At 46.3% G+C, this 24,798-nt stretch overlaps 1 protein-coding gene across 2 annotated transcripts in view; it reads left to right on the forward strand.

Annotated features, from left to right (window-relative positions):
• The window catches only part of LOC140428497 (disks large-associated protein 4-like), a 730,056-nt gene that overhangs the window by 321,352 nt on the left and 383,906 nt on the right, over positions 1-24,798 (forward strand). For both annotated transcript variants that reach the window (XM_072515044.1, XM_072515045.1), the window contains exon 3: positions 22,779-23,795. In XM_072515044.1, coding sequence (XP_072371145.1) covers positions 22,842-23,795 — 954 coding nt within the window. In that variant the 5' untranslated portion in view covers positions 22,779-22,841. The remainder of the gene's footprint in view (positions 1-22,778; positions 23,796-24,798) is intronic.

The following is a 24,798-nucleotide window of genomic DNA, read 5'->3' on the forward strand; positions in this document are numbered from 1 at the left end:
TAGAACCATAGAATTACTACAGAGCATAAGGAGGCCATGCAGCCCATCAAGTCTGCATCGACCCTCTGAAAGAGCATCCTACCTAGGCCCACACCCCCGCCCTATCCCCATAACCCCACCTAACCTGTAGATCCCTGGACACTAAGGGAAAATTTAACATGGCCTATCCACCTAACCTGTACATCTTTGGACTGTGGGAGGAAACCAGAGCACCTGGAGGAAACCCACTGAGACACGTGGGGAATGTGCAAACCCGACACAGTCACCCAAGGCCGGAGTTGACCCTGGGTCCCTGGCGCTGTGAGGCAATTTTGCTGTTTTTCTAGCTTCTGTTTCAATATCAGGCTATTTACCTTACACTGCCTCACATCTCTACACATTCCTTGTTTCCTTTAATTCTTTCATACTGCTTCCTATTATCTGATGTCATCTCAGCATCTAACCATCTCCTGTTTATCTTTTAAACAGATGATGGACCTTTCTACTGATACTTGTCCTGGGTATATATTTTATTTTTTGTAACCCTTTCTTCCTTTCCCTTGGCTCTGTTATTTTGTTCAGTTGTGATAAAGGGTTCCAACGATCACCGTTCTCTTCACAGTTGCTGGCTGACTGACCTGCTTTGCATTTGCAGAATTTTCTGCCTTTGTTTCAGATTTCGAGCATTTGCAATGTTTTATTCCAGCACAATACACAGTAGCAATTGGAAAATCAGTGGAACACTTTAAAAGCCCATTTCCCTATCTCTGAGTGACAGCATATTTTACTGCATTCTAGCTTCACCAGCGAGTGTAGCATGACGTTGTCCTAGTTATTTGAATAGCAGTGATTCATAAATTATAACAGTATTAGAACCACCCTTGGGAATAATAAAAGGCCTTGAGTCACTTGATGGTGCAATGTCTCTGCCAGCAATTCAATCACCACCTATATTCTAGATTTCTACTTGGGCTTTTAACCCCATACATCGCTCCCCACCAGGCTTCAGCTACGACATCTCTGTATCCTTTTCTCCTCCGTGCCCCATGTAACCCAATCTCCAGCAATGTCCTAGAGCCTCCACAGATGAAGGATTTGTCTCCAGGGCAGTGCTGTGACCAAAAGGACATTAAAAAGAATAGCACGCTTTATTTTGTTTTCTTTTACCTTTCCTTTAACCACTGCAAAATTGGACATTGGATAAGAGACTTTATCAGAGCCATTGGAGGTCACATGATGAAACCTCCAGGAATACCTCCAGAACCTCCAGGGGCTGGTTTAGCACACTGGGCTAAATCGCTGGCTTTTAAAGCAGACCAAGGCAGGCCAGCAGCACGGTTCGATTCCCGTACCAGCCTCCCCGAACAGGCGCCGGAATGTGGCGACTAGGGGCTTTTCACAGTAACTTCATTTGAAGCCTACTTGTGACAATAAGCGATTTTCATTTTCATATGTCCAGTCAGTGTTGGCAACTCTACATGGGCCTTGGCCAGTGACTCACCTGTGTCGTTCGCTCTCCAGCCACAGGCTGCTCATCTCTCTCCACATGGATCTTCACCCAGATGGCACAGAATTCCCGGTTCTCTTTGCAGAGACACAGTGTGTGTCTATAAGCCCAGGGCCACCATGACCTGCTGAAACAAGGCAGGGGCATTGAGTGATTGGAATGCACTTACATCTCTTTGCTGTGGTCGGAGTTTGTAAATATTGGGTTTTCAGCATGAGTCACTCAGCTATGAAGGGAGATGAATGAATCAAGGCTGCTGTGGTTTTGTGGAAGCTGTCAATCACAGCCCACAATGGGAAATTAATGAATGGTTTGCAGCTACAGGATCTGATCAGGTTTAAAGACAGGTCATAGCTGTTCTCTTTACAGGAATGGACACGTGGTGCTCCCAGCTAAGAGTTACAGCTGCAATTTCTGTCACTGCCCCTGTCGGGACTGCCCTCTAGCTCCCAGACAGGAGTCTTTTTAGTTGGGCTGGGTCTCTGTGGGGGAGCCCCTCTAGTTAGGGGGTCCCTCTATTTATTGGGTCTCTGTGGGGTGTTCCTTTATTTAAAGGATCTCTGTGGGGGTCCGTCTAGTTAGGGGGTCTCTTTGGGAGGGTTCCTTTAGTTATGGGGTACCTCGGGGGGTCTCCCTATAAAGGGGGTCTTTGTGGGAGGGGGGCATCGGGTCACCCCTGTACTCAGGCGACTTTGCTTTGCGATGCTGGCGAGGGGGGACTAATTTGCTATGCAGGGGGTGGGTGGCGAGCTATCGGGCTGTCCGGTCAAAATGGTGGCCCAATAGTGGGATTCCTCACGAATCCCTCCTATTCCTCGCCATGCATAAGTTTGCATGGTGAGGGATACTGAATTGCTTCCTGATTCGCGCTCCCAGGGGGATCGTAAATCAGTAGCAATTCACCTCCGGCAAGAAAACAATCTCCCAAACCGAGAATCTCGCCCGTTGCCTCTGAAATTGGTGGGTTTTACTTTGCTGCAGCACCATGTATGAATCAGTGAAATCGGATTTCATCCTGTCACAGAATCGAGGCCATAGGACCTGTCCTTGTCCCCTTCTTCTTCCTCAGCCAAGTGCTCCGCCTCGGGGACATGGGGGCTGAGCGTTCACAGTAAGATGACAACACCAGCTCTCTCTCTGCACCATCTCTCTCAACCCCTCTACTATCTCTGTGATGTCTTACCGTTTGTTCAACATCGATTTGAATGAGGCACAGTTTCCATATCGTGAAGGCCTGAGTCATCTCCCATCTCTGATATTCCCTGGAGACGTCAACTCATTTGACATTCTGTTGCTTACATCCTATCTCACTTACTATCACCCGTGTCCATGCCGACTTAAATTAGCACTTGGAGCACCAACAGCCCAAATTTAAAATTTTCAACAACCCAAACTTTTCCAGCCATTCCTGCCATGGGTCCCCGGCAGCGGAGGGCGAGCGCGATGGGAAATCCCATTGACTGTGACGGGACCAGAAGATCCGGTCACTGGCCAATGGCAGGCCACCTCCACCACTGCCAAACACGCTACCGGGGGGGGGGTGCAAATTCCTCTCCAATGTGTTAAAATCCTCGCAAGACTTTGAAAGGTCCCTATTGCTCTTCAATGAGATCATGGGAACACTCCATTTCTCTGATTATGGGCTTAGACATCCCTCCTGAATTCACCCCATAAACAGCAGGCCCCACACTCACTCCCTAACACCCCTCTGTTTTTCCACCTCCCTCTCTCCTTTTAATATCCTCCTTTAAGTAAACATCAGTGACCAAGCCCGGAATTTTCCGGGGCCACTGCGGCAGAGATGGAGTCAACGTCCGGCCTGAGATTGTGTGGATCCCTCCGTCACCACCTTCTTTGGTTCAGTGTCCATTTTTGTCTGTTTGAGCTACTGTAAAGCACCTTGAGTTATTTTGTTACTTTAAAGGCTGTGTATAAATATTAGTTGTTGTGAGATGTTTTGTCTATTATAGCTACTTTAATAACCAAGGAAGCCAGCGGTAGGAAGGAATAAGAGTTATTTTACTTTAACGTAAAGTCTGCCCACATCAGTAGCTATCTACAGACCCCATTGAGAGAACCAACATGTCGGTCTCTGTTCGGTCCGGCTTTTATGCTCAATTTAACAAGCCCCAGATGATTGAGTTTCTGTCCCTACCTGGGAAGCTCAAATTCGATGAGCCCCACAGGGAGATCAGTAATGGTTTCCCCGTGGGCCTCGTGGGGGTTCTGAGAACCCCCCCACCCCCACCCTGCTCCATCTGAAAGTTGCCCTTCAGCATTTATCTGAGGAGGCCTTCTGAGCGCTTTGCCTGAAGCTGAGGTTCTGCTTGCGGTGGATCTGGGTGAGGTGATGTGTACTGATTGGTCAACCGTCTTTTCCTGCCCGACCTCTGGAGGGATATTGCCGGAATCTTGGCCCCGGACACAACCTCGACTGTCTGCGTGAACGCCTCTGTGTCCAAGTCTGAGCCGGAGTCATCTTCGCTCTGTTGGTCCGGTTGATGGGCCACGCTCAGTTGTGTTCCTTGGCTGGTTCCTGGCAAGGCGGAGGTATCGACGTCCCTGGTGAGGGATCCTGTAGTGCGGAGTCCCGCTTATTAAAGTGGTCCATATGCTTACATTGGAATTTTCCTTGGACCTTGACTTTGTCTGACTCTCTCTGTTCTCTCTAATATGACTCCTGAGAACCAGACTTCACCGTCTCCATAAATTGCAGGCGTGGACCCTGGCTCCTGATTGGAACTCCCGCCCTGATGTCCGGTGGTCATGGTATCATCTCTGAGCTTCTTGCTGCACTTCCATTTTTCCACCCAGGTTTGGGAAAGATAGGCTTAACTGGGTTCTGAGCCCACCGCCTCTCAGAAGCTCCGCTGCTGCCACCCCTGTTGTCACGGGCAGCGTAGCCCTGTAATTGAAAAGGAACCTTGCCAATCACATGCCAACAGCTTCTTTTGTGCGGCCATGTTATTTATTCCACAAACAAGCCTATTCCTCAACATTACCGAAAGGGGTGGCCCAAACTCACAGTGCTCTGCCAACCACCTGGGGTGGGTCAAGAAGTCATTTGTTGACTCACCCGGAGACCGCACAGCCATGTTGAACCTGTAAAGTTGCATTATAATGGAAGGTTTCGTTTGGATCATAGTGTTTCGCCACTACTGCAACCAATGCATCAAACGACTTGGAATCCAGAACAGCTGGGTAGGTAAGGCTCTTTATAATCCCGAAGGCCCGGGCCCCACAGGCTGTTAGGAGAATAACTTTTTGCCGGTCTTCCCCCAAAATATTATTGGCCTGAAAGAGGTACCTCATACATTCCTCGTATTGGGCCGAATCTTCCAGGCCTATGTCAAAGGCATCGAGTTTACCAAACAGCTGCATTTTTGAACCTTAAATCCTCACGTTACTGTAGCCGTCCAGGGTGGCTGGGCGTATTGAAAACCAAGACAGGGGTGACTTCCGGTGGCGCCCTCGAGGAAGCAGGTCACAGGTCGGATTGCTCCCGCCCGCGATGGGCAAATGGACCTGTTAAACGGACTTGTGCGGGACCTGGTGACCTGTTTAGGTTGAGGAGACGATAGGGAAGAGGCTCCCCCCCCCCCTCCCCCCACCCCCGGGGTACGAGCAGCTGGACCAGAAGTGGTCGAGTGGAGCGGCAGGGCTCGAAGTGGGAGCAGCGGGGACCCCAGGACAGGCGGCGAAACATGGCGGACGGCAGGGACCAGCAAGCGGAGGCTCACTGGCCAAGGGAGCAGCAGATGGAGTTTTTTAAGAACTGCTTCACCGAATTGAAGAGGGGCACGTTGGACCCAATGAGGGTGGTAATGGACCGAATGGTTGAGGCGCAGGCGGTCCAAGAGAAGGTGCTCAGGGAGGTTGAGGGGAAGCTCTCCAGCCAGGCGGACACGGTGGCGGAGCTGGAGCACAAGGTGGAAGAGCTGAACGCCCGCCAGAGGAGGATGCAGGAGCAGCTTGAAGAGCTGGGGAACAGAGCCAGGAGGCCGAATTTGAGGATCGTTGGCCTCCCCGAGGGCTGCGAGGGGTCGGATGTGGGTGCATACGTGAAAGGTATGCTCGAGACGCTGATGGGGCCGGAGGCCTTCCCCCGACCCCTGGAGTTGGATGGGGTGCATAGAGCCCCCGCAAGGAAGCCCAGGACTGGAAACCGACCGAGGGCCTTGATGGTCCGCTTTCACCGGCTTGCTGACAGGGATCGTCTGCTGCGATGGGCCAAGGCGGAGAGGAGCAGCAGATGGGAGAATTGCGAAGTGCGCATTTACCAGGATTTGGGAACGGAGCTGGCCAAGAGGCGTGCAGGATTCATCAAGGTGAAAGCAGCCCTCTACAAGAAGGAGGTGAGGTTTGGAGTCCTGTATCCTGTGAAGCTGTGGGTTACATTTGAGGAACTCCACTATTATTTTGAGACACCAGAGCAGGTTTGGACTTTTATCAAAGAAAAGAAGCTGGTCTTGAACTAAAGGGCACTTAGTTTTTTCAGTGCTGTACAGTGGCGGCGGTCGGTTAACCTAACTTGCTCTGATTAGGAGTGATTTTTTTCTTGAAAGAAGAAGCTGGACTTGAACTAAGGGACTCTGGGCTCTCAGACCTTTTGTGTGGCGTCGGTTTGTTAGATTATCCTGTACTGTAATGTTCTAGCCAAGATTGTTTTCAGCCGGGACGGGGAGCGGGGGCTGGAGGGTGCACTGTGTGGGGTGTTTGTGGGAGATTGCATCGAGGGGGGGGGGGTGGGGTGGTAAAGAGAGGGGCCCTGCAAAGGGGGTCCCACGCTTGGTACCTTTTGGCGGGAGATCGGGGCCTCGGAGAGGGGGATGGGCTAGGGGCTGGTCAGGGGAGTTGGAAGGGCACGGGGAGATACGATCAGGTTAATGGGTCCTTGATGTGTGGGGAGAGGGCCCGAGTGCTCGGGTGGGAGACAGACAGGTGCCAAGGGCAGGGGTCAGCGTAGCTAGCGTACATCCGGGGGCACCAGGGAGAGTTGGAAGAGGGGCGGGCTTAGTGAGAGGCAGCATGGTTTTGTGAAGGGGAGATCGTGTCTCTCTAACTTCATAGAGTTTTTCGAAGAGGTCACAAAGATGATTGATGCAGGTAGGGCAGTGGATCATGTCTATATGGACTTCAGTAAGGCCTTTGACAACATCCCTCATGGTAGACTGGTACAAAAGGTGAAGTTACAGGGGATCAGGGGTGAGCTGGCAAGGTGGATACAGAACTGGCTAGGTCATAGAAGGCAGAGAGTAGCAATGGATGGGTGCTTTTCTAATTGGAGGGCTGTGACTAGTGGTGTTCCGCAGGGATCAGTGCTGGGACCTTTGCTGTTTGTAGTATATATAAATGATTTGGAGGAAAATGTAACTGGTCTGATTAGTAAGTTTTCAGATGACACAAAGGTTGGTGGAATTGCAGGTAGCGGTGAGGACTGTCAGAGGGTACAGCAGGATTTAGATCGTTTGGAGACTTGGGCGGAGAGATGGCAGATGGAGTTTAATCCAGACAAATGTGAGGTGATGCATTTTGGAAGGTCTAATGCAGGTAGGGAATATACAGTGAATGGTAGAATCCTCAAGAGTATTGAAAGTCAGAGAGATCTAGGTGTACAAGTCCACAGGTCACTGAAAGGGGCAACACAGGTGGAGAAGATAGTCAAGAAGGCATACGGCATGCTTGCCTTCATAGGCCGGAGCATTGAGTATAAGAATTGGCAAGTCATGTTGCAGCTGTATAGAACCTTAGTTAGGCCACACTTGGAGTATAGTGTTCAATTCTGGTCCCCACACTACCAGAAGGATGTGGAGGCTTTAGAGAGGGTGCAGAAGAGATTTACCAGGATGTTGCCTGGTATGGGGGGCATTAGCTATGAGGAACGGTTGAATAAACTCAGTTTGTTCTCACTGGAATGACGGAGGTTGAGGGGCGACCTGATAGAGGTCTACAAAATTATGAGGGGCGTAGACAGAGTAGATAGTCAGAGGCTTTTCCCCAGCATAGAGGGGTCAATTACTCGGGGGCAAATGTTTAAGGTGCGAGGGGCAAGGTTTAGAGTGGATGTACGAGGCAAGTTTTTTACACGGAGGGTAGTGGGTGCCTGGAACTCGCTGCCAGAGGAGGTGGTGGAAGCAAGGACGATAGTGACATTTAAGGGGCATCTTGACAAATAGATGAATAGGATGGGAATAGAGGGATATGGACCCAGGAAGGGTAGAAGATTGTAGTTTAGTCGGGCAGCATGGTCGGCACGGGCTTGGAGGGCCGAAGGGCCTGTTCCTGTGCTGTACTTTTCTTTGTTCTTTTTTTTTGTTGTATTGTCAATCGCCACTTTCAATTCTGCATTGTTTTTATCATATGTATCCAGAAACATCTAAGGAGTGATCTTATTGTGAATGACTTTATTATCTTCAATTATCAACTTCAAAGGATGCTGTAGAAAAAGAAAGCCATAACCACTCTCCAACATTCACCACATGTGAAGACTTGAGGGCATTTGGGGGACAGTTCCAGGGTTTGGAGCAAGGGGGTGCAAAATAGGGAGACGGAACAGAACATTTTCTGAGACGATGCATGTCCCCCTCATTTCCCTCACTGCAGTGGTCTGTAAAAAAGGAGGTAACGCTAATTGCCAATCGAATGACATTGACAGGGAGCATTGCCATGTCCCATGAACATTGTTTTGTTGAATGATATGGCGCACAATATTCCTAAGGATTCATGAGTGAAGGTTAAACCAACAATGTGCCATCCCATCAGTCATTAGCAAAGATCTGTCTGTCAGCAGACCACAAAGTGATTTATTTTTATGCGCAAAATGAAAGTCTTGCATTTTCTAATGATCTCTCTGGAGTCATGTTTTAAAGCCTTTTCATTAACATGAGTTAACATTAGTGCACAAAGCTATCACTTTGCACCATAACTGATGAACTCTTTCAGATGACATATTAAGTGGAAGTCCTGCTTGCTCCCTCAGGTGAGTGGAAATGTTCCCATGGTACTCGTCAAAAAAGAACCAGCATTCCTTGGCCAATATTTATACCACAACCAACATTGCTGAGCCAGATTATCTGATTACTTCTCTCACTGTGTTTGTGAGATCTTGTTGTACGGAGGTTGTCTGCCTCGTTACCCCACATTACAACAATGCATCAGAAATACTTCAGTTCTTTATTGTTTTTGAACCACTGCACACTCTTAATAGGTTACAACTGGATTCACAGCACCAATGTTACAGTAATAATAGGCCAGAGATTGGGCCATCAAGAAAAATAAATTCTTGTTGAGGTGGAGTAGAAAGGTTAAGTTATTTTTGAAATTTTCATTCTCCTTGAAGCAAATGTCATGAGGTCAGCAGTAATTCTTGATCTGTGAAAGGTAAAGTAACGTAAATAAAAATTTGTGCTCCGGAACTTTCAGTGCCCTGAGCCAAGCTGTTAGGAAAGCAAATGCAATCTTAGTATTCATGTTGAGAGGGCTAGAATACAACAACAGGAATGTACTTCTGAGGCTGTTTAAGGCTCTGGTCAGACCCCATTTGGACTCGGAGTTTAGAAAGATATGGGGGGGTCTTATTGAAACTTACAGGATACTAAGAGGCCTAGATGTGGTGGATGTACAGCGAATGTTTCCACTAATAGGAAAAACGAGAACCGGAGAATTTCCCTTGAGAAGGTGGTGGTGAGGTGCCTTCCTGAACTTCTGCAGTCCCTGTGGTGCACCCACAGTGCTGTTAGGGAGGGAGGGTCTTTTCTGATGGGCGTTCCATGGCCCAAGGACAGGCACCCAGTTGCAATGGCCACCCTAAATGGCCGTTGGTGCACCATAATGCCCACTGACCCCACCCCTAATCTGCCTGCCTGCCTCTGGCTTCCCCCAAAACACTTAAGAGACTTTGAGGACGCCTTGGCATTGAGGTCCCATCATCCTGGAGCTGCAACCTCTGCAATGGCCACTGCTAATGGTGATGCCCCTGGAGCCGCTGGCACTCTGATTTGCCCCGAGGTCTTGGAGGTGGGCCGCTGCCCTAACTGGCCTGCTGATTGGCCACTGTTGGCAAAACGATACCCCAGATTCCCGCCACCTGCTGGAATGGGATCAGCATCTGCTTTCAGCCCCAATGCCAGGACTTGATTATTAGTAAAAGAATTTTAGCCCAGTATGTTAGTGTGACTTCGACCAGAATAAACGAATTACTGTAGAGTTCCACTGTATTGTTAGTATTGTTTCATTCAGTTCTGTCAAATGTCAGTGTTACAGTTTTAGAAACAAAGACAAGAATGGGTTCAACATTGTGTAACATTGGGTACCTTTTGTTTTTAAAATTCCAATTAAAGGCAAGTTACGGTGGCCAATCCACCTACCCTGCACACCTTAGGGTTTTGGGGGTGAGACCTGCATAGACACGGGGAGAATGTGCAAACTCCACACAAAATTGGTCCAACTCTAGCCGGTGGCTAACTGTCCGGCTTTATTTATGGGACGGCACGGTGGCACACAGTGGTTAGCACTGCTACCTCGCAGCGCCAAGGCCCCAAGTTCAATTCCGGCCTCGGGTGACTCTCTGTGTGGAGTTTGCACTTTCTCTCCGTGGCTGTGTTGGTTTCCTCCGGGTGCTCCGGTTTCCTCCCACAGTCCAAAGATGCGCAGATTAGGTAGATTGACCATGCTAAATTGTCCCTTAGTGTCCAAAAGGTTAGGTGGGATTACTGGATAGGGTGGGGCTGGGTGGGGTGCTCTTTCCAAGGGGTCGGTGCAGACTCGATGGGCGAATGGCCTACTTCTGCACTGTGGCAATTCTGTACATGGTACAACTATACATTGTTTAGAGGTTCCTTGCCCCCTCAACAGGGAAGCTCGTATTCTGAAAGGGCCACGGGGAATTGTTCCCACCCTGTAGGTTACTTGCAGTTATAACGGTACCTCTCCTGGATGTCACCTCAGTGTTTTCTCATGGCTGTTCAGATCCATATGCGATGACTGTTTAGTCATCAAAAAGCTCTATCACAATACTCTCTGCTTTCACAAAGAACCTATTACAATTGACAATTGACAATTTTAAAGCAGACCAAGGCAGGTCAGCAGCACGGTTCAATTCCCATTCCAGCCTCCCCGAACAGGCACCGGAATGTGGCGACTAGGGGCTTTTCACAGTAACTTCATTGAAGCCTACTCGTGACAATAAGCGATTTTCATTTTCATTTTTCATTTCAGTAGTAACCTTTAATAAAATGGCTGCAATTCAATCAAATCAAAGATGTTTTTACGTTCAAAATGTGTTCCTTTATAAAGTAGGCAGTTAGTATCCATGCATGCTTACGCCTGTGTAACAATGTCTTGGTTTAGACTAGTTCATTCAAAACTCTGCTGCTAACAAAGTCAAAAACCAGTCTTTAAGAACATATTTTACATTCATTGGAAGGCTTCCTCAACAACTTCAGGGAGCCTTTTTTTTCTTTTAACACACAGAGGACTCACCTTCAATATCAATGCAGCTGCTGTGTTATTGTTTTCTGTTGGCAGAAGAAATGGAAAACAAATGAAATTTACTGGGTAAATCAGGGCATTGACTTGGCGAATTTGAATGCATTAGATTTGCAATATGCATATGTGGAATAAATTATTTGAAATAGATTGTTTGGGAATATTGCCAATTGGGTACTTACACTTGATGCTCCGAGGTGGGATTTCTGAAGTTTACTTTGTGTCGTATTAACAGCATCGGCTGCGCTCAATACAGATCCCCATAGGGATCCATCTGGACAATAAAAGCATAATTTGCTTAGTCTTTTCAGTTTAGATGAAACAGCAACTGCTGAGAACAGCTGTTTCTGCTACAGTGGCAATCACTGGTGAGAAATGAAACACATCAATGGATAGCCATGCATCCTAATCATCTTCCAACCATCCTTTCACAGTTGATTCAGACCGTCACCTTAGACATGCTGACATTGGCTTTCCACATTGTTGTTTCCAGCCTCGATTGAAAGTAGCATTTTCTTTCTGAGCACCAGTGGGAACATTTCCTCCGTGTGCCTCATGTAATGATATCAACACATTCTTTGGACACAGGTTTTTTTTAAATCCTATATTGTGTAGAGGAACTATTGTCCCCATTTATTGTTCATCAGACTGAGGTGGCAATATTCTCGTACAGGTCAGCAATATATTTTTGGAATTGTTGGCCTGCACAAGTCTTCTCTCAGGCACTGGGAATGGCCAATGGCCAAAGTGTCGGAGCACAACTCTCCACCTGTACAGTGGAATAAAAGCCATTTATGGCAATTAAGACACAACGGTGCTTGTCCAGCTTGTGCAATAATTGCTGAATCTACCAATTGGTATTATTGACACAGCAGAAACTAGCATCCTCACTAGAGGAAGTTGATTGACATAAATGAGATTCAGAATGTTATTCTGTCCCCCATATTTTCCGAGATAGGAATAATAACGTGGGGTTGCGGTTATATTTTCTCACGCCATTAGTTGCTCACTGGGCTGTGCCGTCAGAGGTGTCGAGCAAAGACCAGGCTTTCGCCAACAGTGAAAGAACAAAGAATTCGGGGAAGATGACACCAGACCATCCAATGCACCGACACCCAGTAGCTGGTTACAGTGCAGGATTAGCACAGGCCTGGGAGCAAAGACGTGCAGCAGAGTAGCAGCCTGGCCAATACTGCCCAGGCCTTGTTCCAGGTTAAATACCCGCATGCACAGCTCACGCAAATAATATTTAATGACACCATACACTGAAAGGACTGGCTGCGCACAGCAAAAACATGTTACAGAAAACATTGCCTGGGAGCAGGTCACTTTCCAGACTTTCTGTTGATGATATAGTACATTGTCTGGAGAAATCTGCAGAAAGGGAGGCAAGAAAATATCATAAAACTTACAGCAAAACTCTTCCCCAATTTAATAATATAGTCATTGTTGTGGAACTATTTCGTTCTTTGTTAAATTAATGCTAATTGGGCAGCTCTGAATTCTCTGTTCCAGTATCAAACCTGCTGACCTCTGTAGTTATTTTAATTGAACATAGCAAAAGCTTCAGTGCATTTGCTGTCAAACCGGAGTCATGTTATTTTCCTGCGTGCTGTGTGCCACTTTGGAGGGAATCCTGTGCCTGAATTTCAAAAGCTCCATGAGTTCCACGAGACCTAACCAGGGAACAGGAGGATCAAGCCTACTTGGAGTATTATCACTGGGCATGTGTCCTTTTTGCTCCGGATATTTTGACACACAGAGCTGGATTTTTCCACCAGGACTGAAGTCCTGTCGCCACGGCTGGAGGTAGGAGCCACCTCCTGCTTTCGGCAGACAGCGAGACCCTGGTGCAGCATTGCACCAATGGTAGCCACTTAATTGGCCACCGCTGGGACAGCTGTATAGAGTTGCTGGCCCAATCACAGAACTGGCAGCTCGGCTGTCTAACCTGCTCCATCATTCATGGTGGCCAATCCTGAAACTGGAGGAAGAAGGAGAATGCACCTCAATTCTGATATGCCCTCGAAGACGAGGTAAGTTAGTTTTCTTACTGTGCTGAGACCAGGAACTGGCTCGACACTGGAGTACGCCTTTGGATTGCAGTAACGTGTGACAGTTGGAGTTTGGTGACCGAGGGAATTTACAGGTTATATTCAGGGTTAATTTTTGTCTGAAGTCTAGTCTTTCTTTAATTTAGAAATGAACTTGATGTTGCCCTTGGAGTTGGAAGAGGATGAGTTTTAGGTCAACTTTTAAACAGGGCTGATACAAGCTCTGCTTGCCTCTGTAACTAATTCATTAGACAACTGGTTTAAACAGATTTTTAAAGGCGAGATTCAGTTGTATATAAAAGTAGGCTATCTTAAAGGGCTGCCTTTGTCTGCCCTGGTGTGCGCCTTGGACTGCAGTAGAGTGTGACAGTTGAGAGTTGGCGATTGAGGGAGTTCAGGAGGGAGCCAGTTGATCCTTTTCTACCTTTCCTCATAAAAAAGTGCAGTGCGCTTGGTAAGTAGGACCTGATAAATATGTCTACTGTCCTTAGTATAGACTAAACTAGATGAAGTAAAAGTAAAGGGAGTAATTTAAGGGTAATTAATGGAAGGAAGCTCTGCCTTATGGAATACTCTTCTTGTGCGATGTGGGAAGTCAAGGACACTTCCAGTGTCCATGTGTTCCAGAACTGTCTCAAGCTGCAGCTACTCAAAATCTGCGTTTCAGAGCTGGAGCTGTGACTGGAGTCACTGTGGAACATCTGCAATGTTGAGGTCTTCGTGGATGGCACACCACAGGTAAAGAATGCACAGTCAGAAGGAGAATGGGTGACTTCCAGACAGAGCAAGAGCACTGGGTAGGTAGGGCAGGAATCCTCTGGTTGCATCTCCCTCTCTAACAGGTTTTCCATTTTGGGTACCGCTGGGAGAGGTGGTTTCTCATGGATTGTAGCAACAGCCAGATCCGTGGCAGCACGAGTGCCTCAGCTGGATGGGGGTTGGGGGTTGGGGGTGGGGGGGGGGGGGGGCGGGGGGGAGGAAAGAACAGGGGAGAAATAATGATTGCGGATTCTATCGTAAGGGGAATGGATAAGCGTTTCTATGGCTGCAGATGTGACACCAGGATGGTCTATTGCCTCCCTGGTCTCAAGGTCAATGATGTCACTGAGTAGTTACGGACATCACTGAAGGGTAAAAAGACAGAGTTTGTGGTCCATATTTGTACCAATAATATAGGTAAGAAGAAGAATGAGGTCCTGAAAGCCGAATATAGTGAACTAGGGAATGAATTAATAAGCAGGACCTCAAAGGGTCTAATCTCGGGCTGGATTCTCCACCACCATCGCCGATAGGTGATGTAGTATGGGTTGAAGTCAGAAATAGGAAAGGAGCAGTCACCTTGTTAGGAGTTTTCTATAGGCCCCCCAATAGTAGCAGAGATGTGGAGGAACAGATTGGGAAACAGATTTTGGAAAGGTGCAGAAGTCATAGGGTAGTATTCATGGGCGACTTTAACTTCCCAAATATTGAGTGGAAACTCTTTAGATCAAATAGTTTGGATGGGGTGGTGTTTGTGCAGTGTGTCCAGGAAGCTTTTCTAACGCAGTATGTAGATTGTCCGACCAGAGGAGGGGCAATATTGGATTTAGTACTGGGTAATGAGCCAGGGCAAGTGATAGATTTGTTAGTGGGGGAGCATTTTGGAGATAGTGACCACAATTCTGTGACTTTCACTTTAGTAATGGAGAGGGATAGGTACGTGCAACAGGGCAAGGTTTACAATTGGGGGAAGGGTAAATACGATGTTGTCAGACAAGAATTGAAGTGCATAAGTTGGGAACATAGGCTGGCAGGGAAGGACACAAGTGAAATGTGGAACTTGTTCAAGGAACAGGTGCTACGTGTCCTTGATATGTATGTCCCTGTCAGGCAGGGAAGAGATGGTCGAGTGAGGGAACCATGGTTGACAAGAGAGGTTGAATGTCTTGTTAAGAGGAAAAAGGTGACTTATGTAAGGCTGAGGAAACAAGGTTCAGACAGGGCATTGGAGGGATACAAGATAGCCAGGAGGGAACTGAAGAAAGGGATTAGGAGAGCTAAGAGAGGGCATGAACAATCTTTGGCGGGTAGGATCAAGGAAAACCCCAAGGCCTTTTACACATATGTGAGAAATATGAGAATGACTAGAGCGAGGGTAGGTCCGATCAAGGACAGTAGCGGGAGATTGTGTATTGAGTCTGAAGAGATAGGAGAGGTCTTGAACGAGTACTTTTCTTCTGTATTTACAAATGAGAGGGGCGATATTGTTGGAGAGGACAGTGTGAAACAGATTGGTAAGCTCGAGGAAATACTTGTTAGGAAGGAAGATGTGTTGGGCATTTTGAAAAACTTGAGGATAGACAAGTCCCCCGGGCCTGACAGGATATATCCAAGGATTCTATGGGAAGCAAGAGATGAAATTGCAGAGCCGTTGGCAATGATCTTTTCGCCCTCACTGTCAACAGGGGTGGTACCAGGGGATTGGAGAATGGCGAATGTCGTGCCCCTGTTCAAAAAAGGGACTAGGGATAACCCTGGGAATTACAGGCCAGTTAGTCTTACTTCGGTGGTAGGCAAAGTAATGGAAAAGGTACTGAAGGATAGGATTTCTGAGCACCTGGAAAGACACTGCTTGATTAGGGATAGTCAGCACGGATTTGTGAGGGGTAGGTCTTGCCTTACAAATCTTATTGAATTCTTTGAGGAGGTGACCAAGCATGTGGATGAAGGTAAAGCAGTGGATGTAGTGTACATGGATTTTAGTAAGGCATTTGATAAAGTTCCCCATGGTAGGCTTATGCAGAAAGTAAGGAGGCATGGGATAGTGGGAAATTTGGCCAGTTGGATAACGAACTGGCTAACCGATAGAAGTCAGAGAGTGGTGGTGGATGGCAAATATTCAGCCTGGATCCCAGTTACCAGTGGCGTACCGCAGGGATCAGTTCTGGGTCCTCTGCTGTTTGTGATTTTCATTAATGACTTGGATGAGGGAGTTGAAGGGTGGGTCAGTAAATTTGCAGACGATACGAAGATTGGTGGAGTTGTGGATAGTAAGGAGGGCTGTTGCCGGCTGCAAAGAGACATAGATAGGATGCAGAGCTGGGCTGAGAAGTGGCAGATGGAGTTTAACCCTGAAAAGTGTGAGGTTGTCCATTTTGGAAGGACAAATATGAATGCGGAATACAGGGTTAACGGTAGAGTTCTTGGCAATGTGGAGGAGCAGAGAGATCTTGGGGTCTATGTTCATACATCTTTGAAAGTTGCCACTCAAGTGGATAGAGCTGTGAAGAAGGCCTATGGTGTGCTCGCGTTCATTAACAGAGGGATTGAATTTAAGAGCCGTGAGGTGATGATGCAGCTGTACAAAACTTTGGTAAGGCCACATTTGGAGTACTGTGTACAGTTCTGGTCGCCTCATTTTAGGAAGGATGTGGAAGCTTTGGAAAAGGTGCAAAGAAGATTTACCAGGATGTTGCCTGGAATGGAGAGTAGGTCTTACGAGGAAAGGTTGAGGGTGCTAGGCCTTTTCTCATTAGAACGGAGAAGGATGAGGGGCGACTTGATAGAGGTTTATAAGATGATCAGGGGAATAGATAGAGTAGACAGTCAGAGACCTTTTCCCCGGGTGGAACAAACCATTACAAGGGGACATAAATTTAAGGTGAAAGGTGGAAGATATAGGAGGGATATCAGAGGTAGGTTCTTTACTCAGAGAGTAGTGGGGGCATGGAATGCACTGCCTGTGTAAGTAGTTGAGTCGGAAACATTAGGGACCTTCAAGCAGCTATTGGATAGGTACATGGATTACGGTTAAATGATATAGTGTAGATTTATTTGTTCTCAAGGGCAGCACGGTAGCATTGTGGATAGCACAATTGCTTCACAGCTCCAGGGTCCCAGGTTCGATTCCGGCTTGGGTCACTGACTGTGCGGAGTCTGCACGTCCTCCCCGTGTCTGCGTGGGTTTCTTCCGGGTGCTCCGGTTTCCTCCCACAATCCAAAGATGTGCGGGTGAGGTGAATTGGCCAATGATAAATTGCCCTTAATGTCCAAATTGCCCTTGGTGTTGGGTGAAGGTGTTGAGTTTGGGTAGGGTGCTCTTTCCAAGAGCCGGTGCAGACTCAAAGGGCCGAATGGCCTCCTTCTGCACTGTAAATTCAATGATAATCTATGATTAATCTAGGACAGTGGTTCGGCACAACATCGTGGGCCGAAGGGCCTGTTCTGTGCTGTATTTTCTATGATAGCGGAGTTGCCAGTGCAGCGGAGAATCCACCGTCGTCAAAAGGGCACCGATCCTGTTCTGATGGTCTGGTCCCCGCTGGTGCGAACCTCAATACCACTTTTAAGCGCTCTCAATTCTTTTTTTCTGCAGAAAGCATTTAACCGCTTTTTATGGGATCCAAAAGTTGTCATTCATTGCTGGCTGTTTGTAAACATTACGGTTAGTTAAACAGCAGGATACTTGAGATCCATTCAAGCCTGAAGAGAAATTAAATTAACTAATCCAGACAGCTGGTTATGTGCAAGTTGTCAATCACGGCCTAGTAATACCAATTTCACATTGATGTGAATGAAAACTTTGCAGTTCAAAGATCTAAGTGGGTTTAAAGCCTCCTGATGTGGTTTTCACTTTCTAGGAATTTACAACTACTTCTTTCTCTGCCTGAGCCAACAGGTGGAGAACACAGGTGAGTTAGATCTTGAGAGGTTTGGTGAGCCAGGTAAATCCTGGAAGAGGCCTCTCCCGGCATCTACCGGCCGCATCACGTCCGGTTCGGGCAGGACATGGCCGATAGTTTGCAGCGATAGAGTTTTACAGCACAGCAAATAGCCCTTCAGCCCATCGTGTTTGCGCCAACAATCAAGCACCTTTCTATTCTAATCCCATTTTCCAAAGTGTTCACCTAAATGCTTCTTAAATGATGTGAGAGTTCCCACCTCTACCATCCTTTCAGGCAGTGAGTTCCAGATTCCCACCACCTTCTGTGTGAAAAATCCCCACTAAATCTCTTGCACCTTACATTAAATCTATCTCCTCTGGTTATTGACCCCTTTGCTAAGGAGAAAAGCTTCTTCCTATCTACTTGATCTGTGCCCCTCGTCATTTTGTACACCTCAGTCATGTCCCTCCTTAGCCTGCTCTGCTCCAAGGAGAACAACCCCACTCTAGCCAGACTCTCTTCGTAGCTGAATTCATGAAGCATTTGCAATAATCCAGATGAATTACCAGTGCCAATTGGCATACACAGGTATGATATGATTGTAATTCCAGAGATATGGCTGCAGGGTGACCAAGGCTGGGAACTGAATATCCAAGGGTGTTCAATAATTAGGAAGGACAGATAAAAAGGGAAAGGAGTTGGGGTGGCATTTTTAGTTAAGGATGAAATCAGTGCAAAGTAATGGAGGGCTTTTGCTCAGAAAATCTGGATGGAGCTAAGAAGCAACAATGGTGGAAAACATTAGTGGGAATCGTCGAAATGCCTCCAAACAATAGTGGTAAGGTAGGCGATGGCATAAACAGGAAATTAGAGATGCATGTAACAAGGGTGCTACAGTAATCATGGGTGACTTTAATCTACATATAAATTGGGCAAACAGAATTAGTAACAATACCGTGGCAAATTAATTCCTGGAACGTGTTTTAGACCAGTATGTTGAGGAATTAACTAGGGAACTTGCTATCCTAGATTTGGTATTATGAAATGAGATAACGTTAATTAATAATCTTGTTGTGTGATGTCCTTTAGGAAACAATGACCATAACATGATAAAATTCTTAATTTGGATGGAAAGTGAAGTCTGATCTGAAACTTGGGTTTTATATTTCAACAAATTAAACTACGAAACTGGGCAGCACGGTAGCCTTGTGGATAGCACAAATGCTTCACAGCTCCAGGGTCCCAGGTTCGATTCCGGCTTGGGTCACTGTCTGTGCGGAGTCTGCACATCCTCCCCGTGTGTGCGTGGGTTTCCTCCGGGTGCTCCGGTTTCCTCCCACAGTCCAAAGATGTGCGGGTTAGGTGGATTGGCCATGCTAAATTGCCCATAGTGTCCAAAATTGCCCTTAGTGTAAGGTGGGGTTACTGGGTTATGGGGATAGGGTGGAGGTGTGGACCTTGGGTAGGGTGCTCTTTCCAAGAGCCGGTGCAGACTCGATGGGCCGAATGGCCTCCTTCTGCACTGTAAATTCTATCTATCTACGAAGTTATGAGGCGTAAGTTAGCTAAGTTGGATTGAGAAACTTCATTAAAAGGTATGATGGTAGATAGGCAATGGCTAATATTTAAGGAACAAATGTACACATTGCAACAGTTATACATTCCTTTCTGGTGTGAAAACGCTACAAGTAAAATGGCCCAGCCATGGCTTACTAAAGAAATTAAGGATACTATTAGATCCAAAGAGGAGTCATAAAAAGTTGCTTGAAAAAGTAGTGAGCCTGAGGATTGGGAAAAGTTCAGTATTTGGCAAAAGAGGACAGAGAGATTGCTTAAAAAGGATAGCACAAGCTAATGAAGTTCCAAATAGGCACGTCAGTGAGCCCTGATTCAAGGATTATACAGTTATACTGCAGATTTGATGACAAGAAATTAGCATATACCAATCAGTTGTTGCTAGTTATCTATGTGCGCCACAACTATCAATTAGCATTACATCATGCATAGTATATGAGAACAGTTAACCAACCATAACATAGGCATGTCTACTTAATTATAATATCAAATCAATACAAAGACACGTACATGCTGTCCTCTAATTTTTAGCACCAGTTTCTCGTTATCAGGCCTGTGGGAATCAATCATCTCCATGTGTGACTTCTCTAACTTATAATGCTTGTGTAAACATGTTGCAGCAATAAGCAATTAATTGGGATTATGCCTCCCGTCTGTCTACTTCCAGACAATCTGGCACCAGAGAAAAATGATGAACGATCCCACATTGTTTATTGCCATCCTTGATAATAACCATCTGTTGCTTGTCTTTCCTGGGGTCCCATCACCAATAAGTTGTGTCCTTGGGTGGTTTCCTACAGCTAAGCAGCTTACGTAGCACAGATCGATACAGAAGAATTTTAACTCCTTTAGCACCTAGTGGATAATGAGAGTTTTAAAACTCATTCCAATATAATGTCTAAAACAACACCCTTTCAAAAGGATTAAAAGATGAGCAGACCTTGCACAAAATGCTCCCGTGCTCACATCATGTGACCCCCCTCCCCCCAGCAAGGATGTTTTACTGCAGCTGTACAAGTAGTTCAGGTCTCCTTAGCACAAGGGGGCACGGTGGCGGAGTGGTTAGCACTGCTGCCTACGGCACTGAGGACACGGGTTCAATCCCGGCCCCGGGTCACTGACTGTGTGGAGTTTGCACATTCTCCCCGTGTCTGCATGGGTTTTACCCCCACAAGCCAAAGATGTGAAGGGTTGGTGGATTGGCCACGCTAAATTGCCCTTAATCGGAAAAAAATAATTGGGTACTATAAATACAGTTTTAAAAAGAAAAAAAGCCTCCTTATCGCAGAAAGGATATACTTGCCATAGAGGGAGTGCAGCAAAGGTTCACCAACCTCATTCCTGGGATGGCAGAATTGTCATTGAGGAGAGATTGGGTCAACTCGGACTATGTTCGCTGGAGTTTAGAAGACTGAGAGGGAATCTAACTGAACTTGTAATGACTCCCTGAGTGAGTGCGCGGTCAATTCCAGCCCCACAGACCCCGGAGTCCCAATGTAAGTGAATTAACCAATAGTTAGCATTTTCCGAAGATCTTTGACCCTTGATTGCTCCAATAAGTTACAGACAGGTTTTTAAGTAAAATATTAACAAACTGTCTATTAATAAAAAGAAGAAAAAGTGAACATATAAGGAAATAGCAGGATAATCATATACCCCACTACCTAATCCCAAGATCCTGTCCCATTCTGGCTTGGGTCACTCTCTGTGAGGAGTCTGCACGTTCTCCCTGTGTCTGTGTGGGTTTCCTCCGGGTGCTCCGGTTTCCTCCCACAAGTCCCGAAAGACGTGCTGTTAGGTGAATTGGGCATTCTGAATTCTGCCTCTGTGTACCCGAACAGGCGCCGGAATGTGGTGATTAGGGGCTTTTCACAGTAACTTCATTGCAGTGTTAATGTAAGCCTACTTGTGACAATAAAGATTATTATTATAGTTGCAGATTTGTCTGTTACTAAAAAAACAAATTTAATCCGCTGAGGGAGCGGTGCGGTATGTTTTGTTGCTTTCCTGGTCACGAGATGCATTATGAAATCAATTGAAATGCACTAGGCTTTATTTTGTTTGTTCAGAAATTAATTAAAAATAAATCAATATTTTGGCTTGCAATTCATTTTGTGTATTTATCGGCGTCCCTGATCTGAATCCTGACCCCTTCGCCCTTTCTAAGAAAGCATGGGGGTGGGCAGTATTCTGTTGCACAGTGGAGAGGAGTGGAGGGAAAATAATGAGCAGGAAAAACAGCAAATGACTTTCAAAAAAATGTGGCTTGCACACAAAAGTAGCAGAACTCATTTCAAATTCCAGGCCTTTGACCATCTCACACAGGGGTTTTCATTCGTGCCGTCTGAATGTCACGCTCTGCTTTTCTTTAATTCATTGCCTTGTACCTGGGGAGGAAATTAGACAGTGTTTTAAGTTTGGGTTCCCAATACATGGCAGAAAGTCACTTAAGTAATGATTTTCTCTTGGTGGTTCTACCTGCACTTCATAATTAAATAAAATTGTTCTTCACCACAGCGGAATTCAAACATCCCTTCGACCTTGAGAGGCAATTTCTCTTCTTGAATTAACATATGTTGCTGAATGTTAACATGTACTTTCCTTTCCTGAGTACAGTAGAACGTCTGTGAACCGTCACTCTACCAGTTGGATCTCTCCATTAAGTGGAATTCTGGGGTCGGGTCTGTTTTTTTTTGATTAGTGGTGTCAAACTCACCGGTGGTTTTATCAGCGGCCTGTCCTTGCTCCATTCTCTGCCTCCCGCTATTCTCCAACACCGAGGCGTCACTCATTATTAGCCCATTCCTGCCCCTCTCATGACCTCAACACCCACGTAATCAGTCCGGAGCTTTCTGATTGATTGTAAACACACAACGCACCTTAGATCTTAGTTGACCGGCATACTTGTTTAACTGCCACCTCCTATTGTCGGAAGATGTCGGATAACAGAGATTTTCCTGTAGCTCTTCTGTTTCTAACTATTTTGATGGAAAACAATGAAACTAAGTTAACCAAAACTGAGAGATAAATTGAAAGGGGCAGACCGTTAAAGGATACTTCATCAAACAAAAACAAAACACAAATGAAACTTAAAACATCAAACTAAAATGTGATTAAAAGGGTCAATAAAGCACCCCAGACCCTGCGGCGCCCACTGGGCATGGAAGGCCTCGATGGTGCCTGTGGACACCGCATGATGTAGCCACGGTAGAGGGGCAGATAGTCGGGTCCAACGATCCCCTCAGTCGCCCACTGGCTGGACTTGTTTATGGCAAGTTTGGCCAGGAGTAGGTTCACGAGGAGGTCCTCCTCCCACCCAACCCACCACCCGCCAGGTATCTGTTCTGTTTCTATATTGTCTTGTTCAGCAGTTACCTTGATTTGAGAAACTCATTTTTATAGCTAACAGTAACTAAATACAAAGAAAATGAATGAACTGCAAAATATGAAGGGAAAAAAGGATGCTTGAATTTTTAATAGTTTTGCCAGCGGATTATTGATTTGCTTTCTTTGTGTGGTTTCCTTTCTTCGCAGACCAACCTGGAAACTGCCATCTGTCCTTGAAATTTGAGGTATGATATTTGAACACGCACAGCCATGAAAGGGCTAGGAGGCAATCGAAGCCGTCACCTTTCTGACAACTGCGAACCGACAAATGACCAGATGTATCCAGGCTCTACCCCAGAAAGGAATCCCTATCTGCTCAGTCCAGCGGACCCATATCAAATGGAGCATCACCGCTTCCCAGCTTCCAGTGCTATCCAGGCAGACTGCCTCCTCCCCTTAAACAATCAGATTGCCAGCAGCACCTTCCCCAGGATCCACTATAATTCACATTTCGACCTGCAAGACGACTGTGGTTTCACCCCGAATACTTCCACAAGCAAAATCAATCGCATTCCTGCTAACCTGCTGGACCAGTTTGAGAAGCAGTTGCCTATTCACAGGGATGGATTCCACACCCTGCAGTTCCAGAGGGGCGACAACAAACACCGGAGTGAAAGTCCAGGTCGGATACGCCACCTCATGCACTCGGTGCAAAAGCTATTTGCGAAATCTCAATCACTTGAGGCCACTGGTAAAGGAAGTTTGAATGGGAGCAAATATGGCTCAGAGGACTCTAAGCAGAACAAGAGAAGCAAGAGCAAGGACCGAAAATTGGAATCAAAACGCAGAACAAGAACAAATATTTCAGGCTGGTGGAGTTCGGATGATAACCTGGATAGTGACAACTGCAACTATCGGAATCCAATGAGTTTAATGACACTTGGGAGGCGCACTGACCATGGACCTGCCAAGTACTTCATGAATGCATACAACACAATCAGTGAACATACCCTTAAAGCTTCAAAGAGCAATAATGACTTGAAATGTTCTCCATGTGTGAATATACCAATAAACGCTGATTCAAAGTACATAAAGAGGGGTTCCTGGTCCACACTAACCCTAAGCCAGACTCGAGAAGTTTGCCAAAAATCATCCGCAACTATGGACAAAGCACTATTGAAATCCAAGTCATATCATCATGATCTTGCTTCTCAGTACCTGAAGGTAGGTGTCGTGTTTTGAAGCTTGGTGTGTTACAAACGTCCCATAAGCAAATCCCATAATATCTTTTATTCAACCTGCAGCTTTACAACTTTTAGCTGTACTTTACGTCATATTACACATTCCAATTACATTTCCCATGTGAATTTAAAGGCTGTTGAAGAACATCCAACTTTGAAAGTGCACCTTTCATTTGATAAATGTATGGCATAATCCGCAAAAACTGTACTCAGAACAATTCACATCAGGGTGGTTTTAGAGGGTTGCATTTGCAATTTAGCAGAATTTGTTTAACGTTCCATAATACCTCAAACATAACTGCAAACCAACCGCACATATTCCAGGTAATCAACAGTTCAGTGGCAGTTTAAATACTCATTAGAAATTTGCAAAAGAAAAATTAACGGAACAGAATTATAATGCGTGACGTTGTTTGCTCTGACATCACTTCTTGGTTATTGTAATTTAATATCCTACACACTGGTGAAGGAGGAAGTAGTTCTGCGTGGCAACTTCCAACCCTCACAACTTCCCCCAAAACCCTTATTTTCAACAGGTTTCTCCCTTCCCTTTAACTGAAGGCATTGCCTCCTTGATGATGTGATGTCAGTTCAAATGCAGGAGTCTACAAAGGCATGGTGGCACAGTAGTTAGCACTGCTGCCTCACAGGGCCAGGGACCCAGGTCCAATTCCGGCCTTGCCTGTGTGGAGTTTGTACATTCTCCCCGTGTCTGCGTGGGTTTCCTCCCACAATCCAAAGATGTGCAGGTTAGATGAATTAGCCATGCTAATTTGCCCCTTAGTATCCATAGATGGAAAGGTTGGGTGGGGTTACGGGGATGGGGCGGGGGAGTGGGGCCTATGTGGAGTGCTCTTACGATTCGTCGGTGCAGACTTGATGAGCTGAATAGCCTCCAGCACTGTAGGGATTCTATGATTCTAAAGTAATCTGTGGGCTGAATTCACACTAATGTTTAAGGTGTAGTGATGCAATGGCTGCACAGA

This window comes from Scyliorhinus torazame, chromosome 8 (genome assembly GCF_047496885.1).
Source record: "Scyliorhinus torazame isolate Kashiwa2021f chromosome 8, sScyTor2.1, whole genome shotgun sequence".
Classification (NCBI taxonomy): Eukaryota; Metazoa; Chordata; class Chondrichthyes; order Carcharhiniformes; family Scyliorhinidae; genus Scyliorhinus; species Scyliorhinus torazame.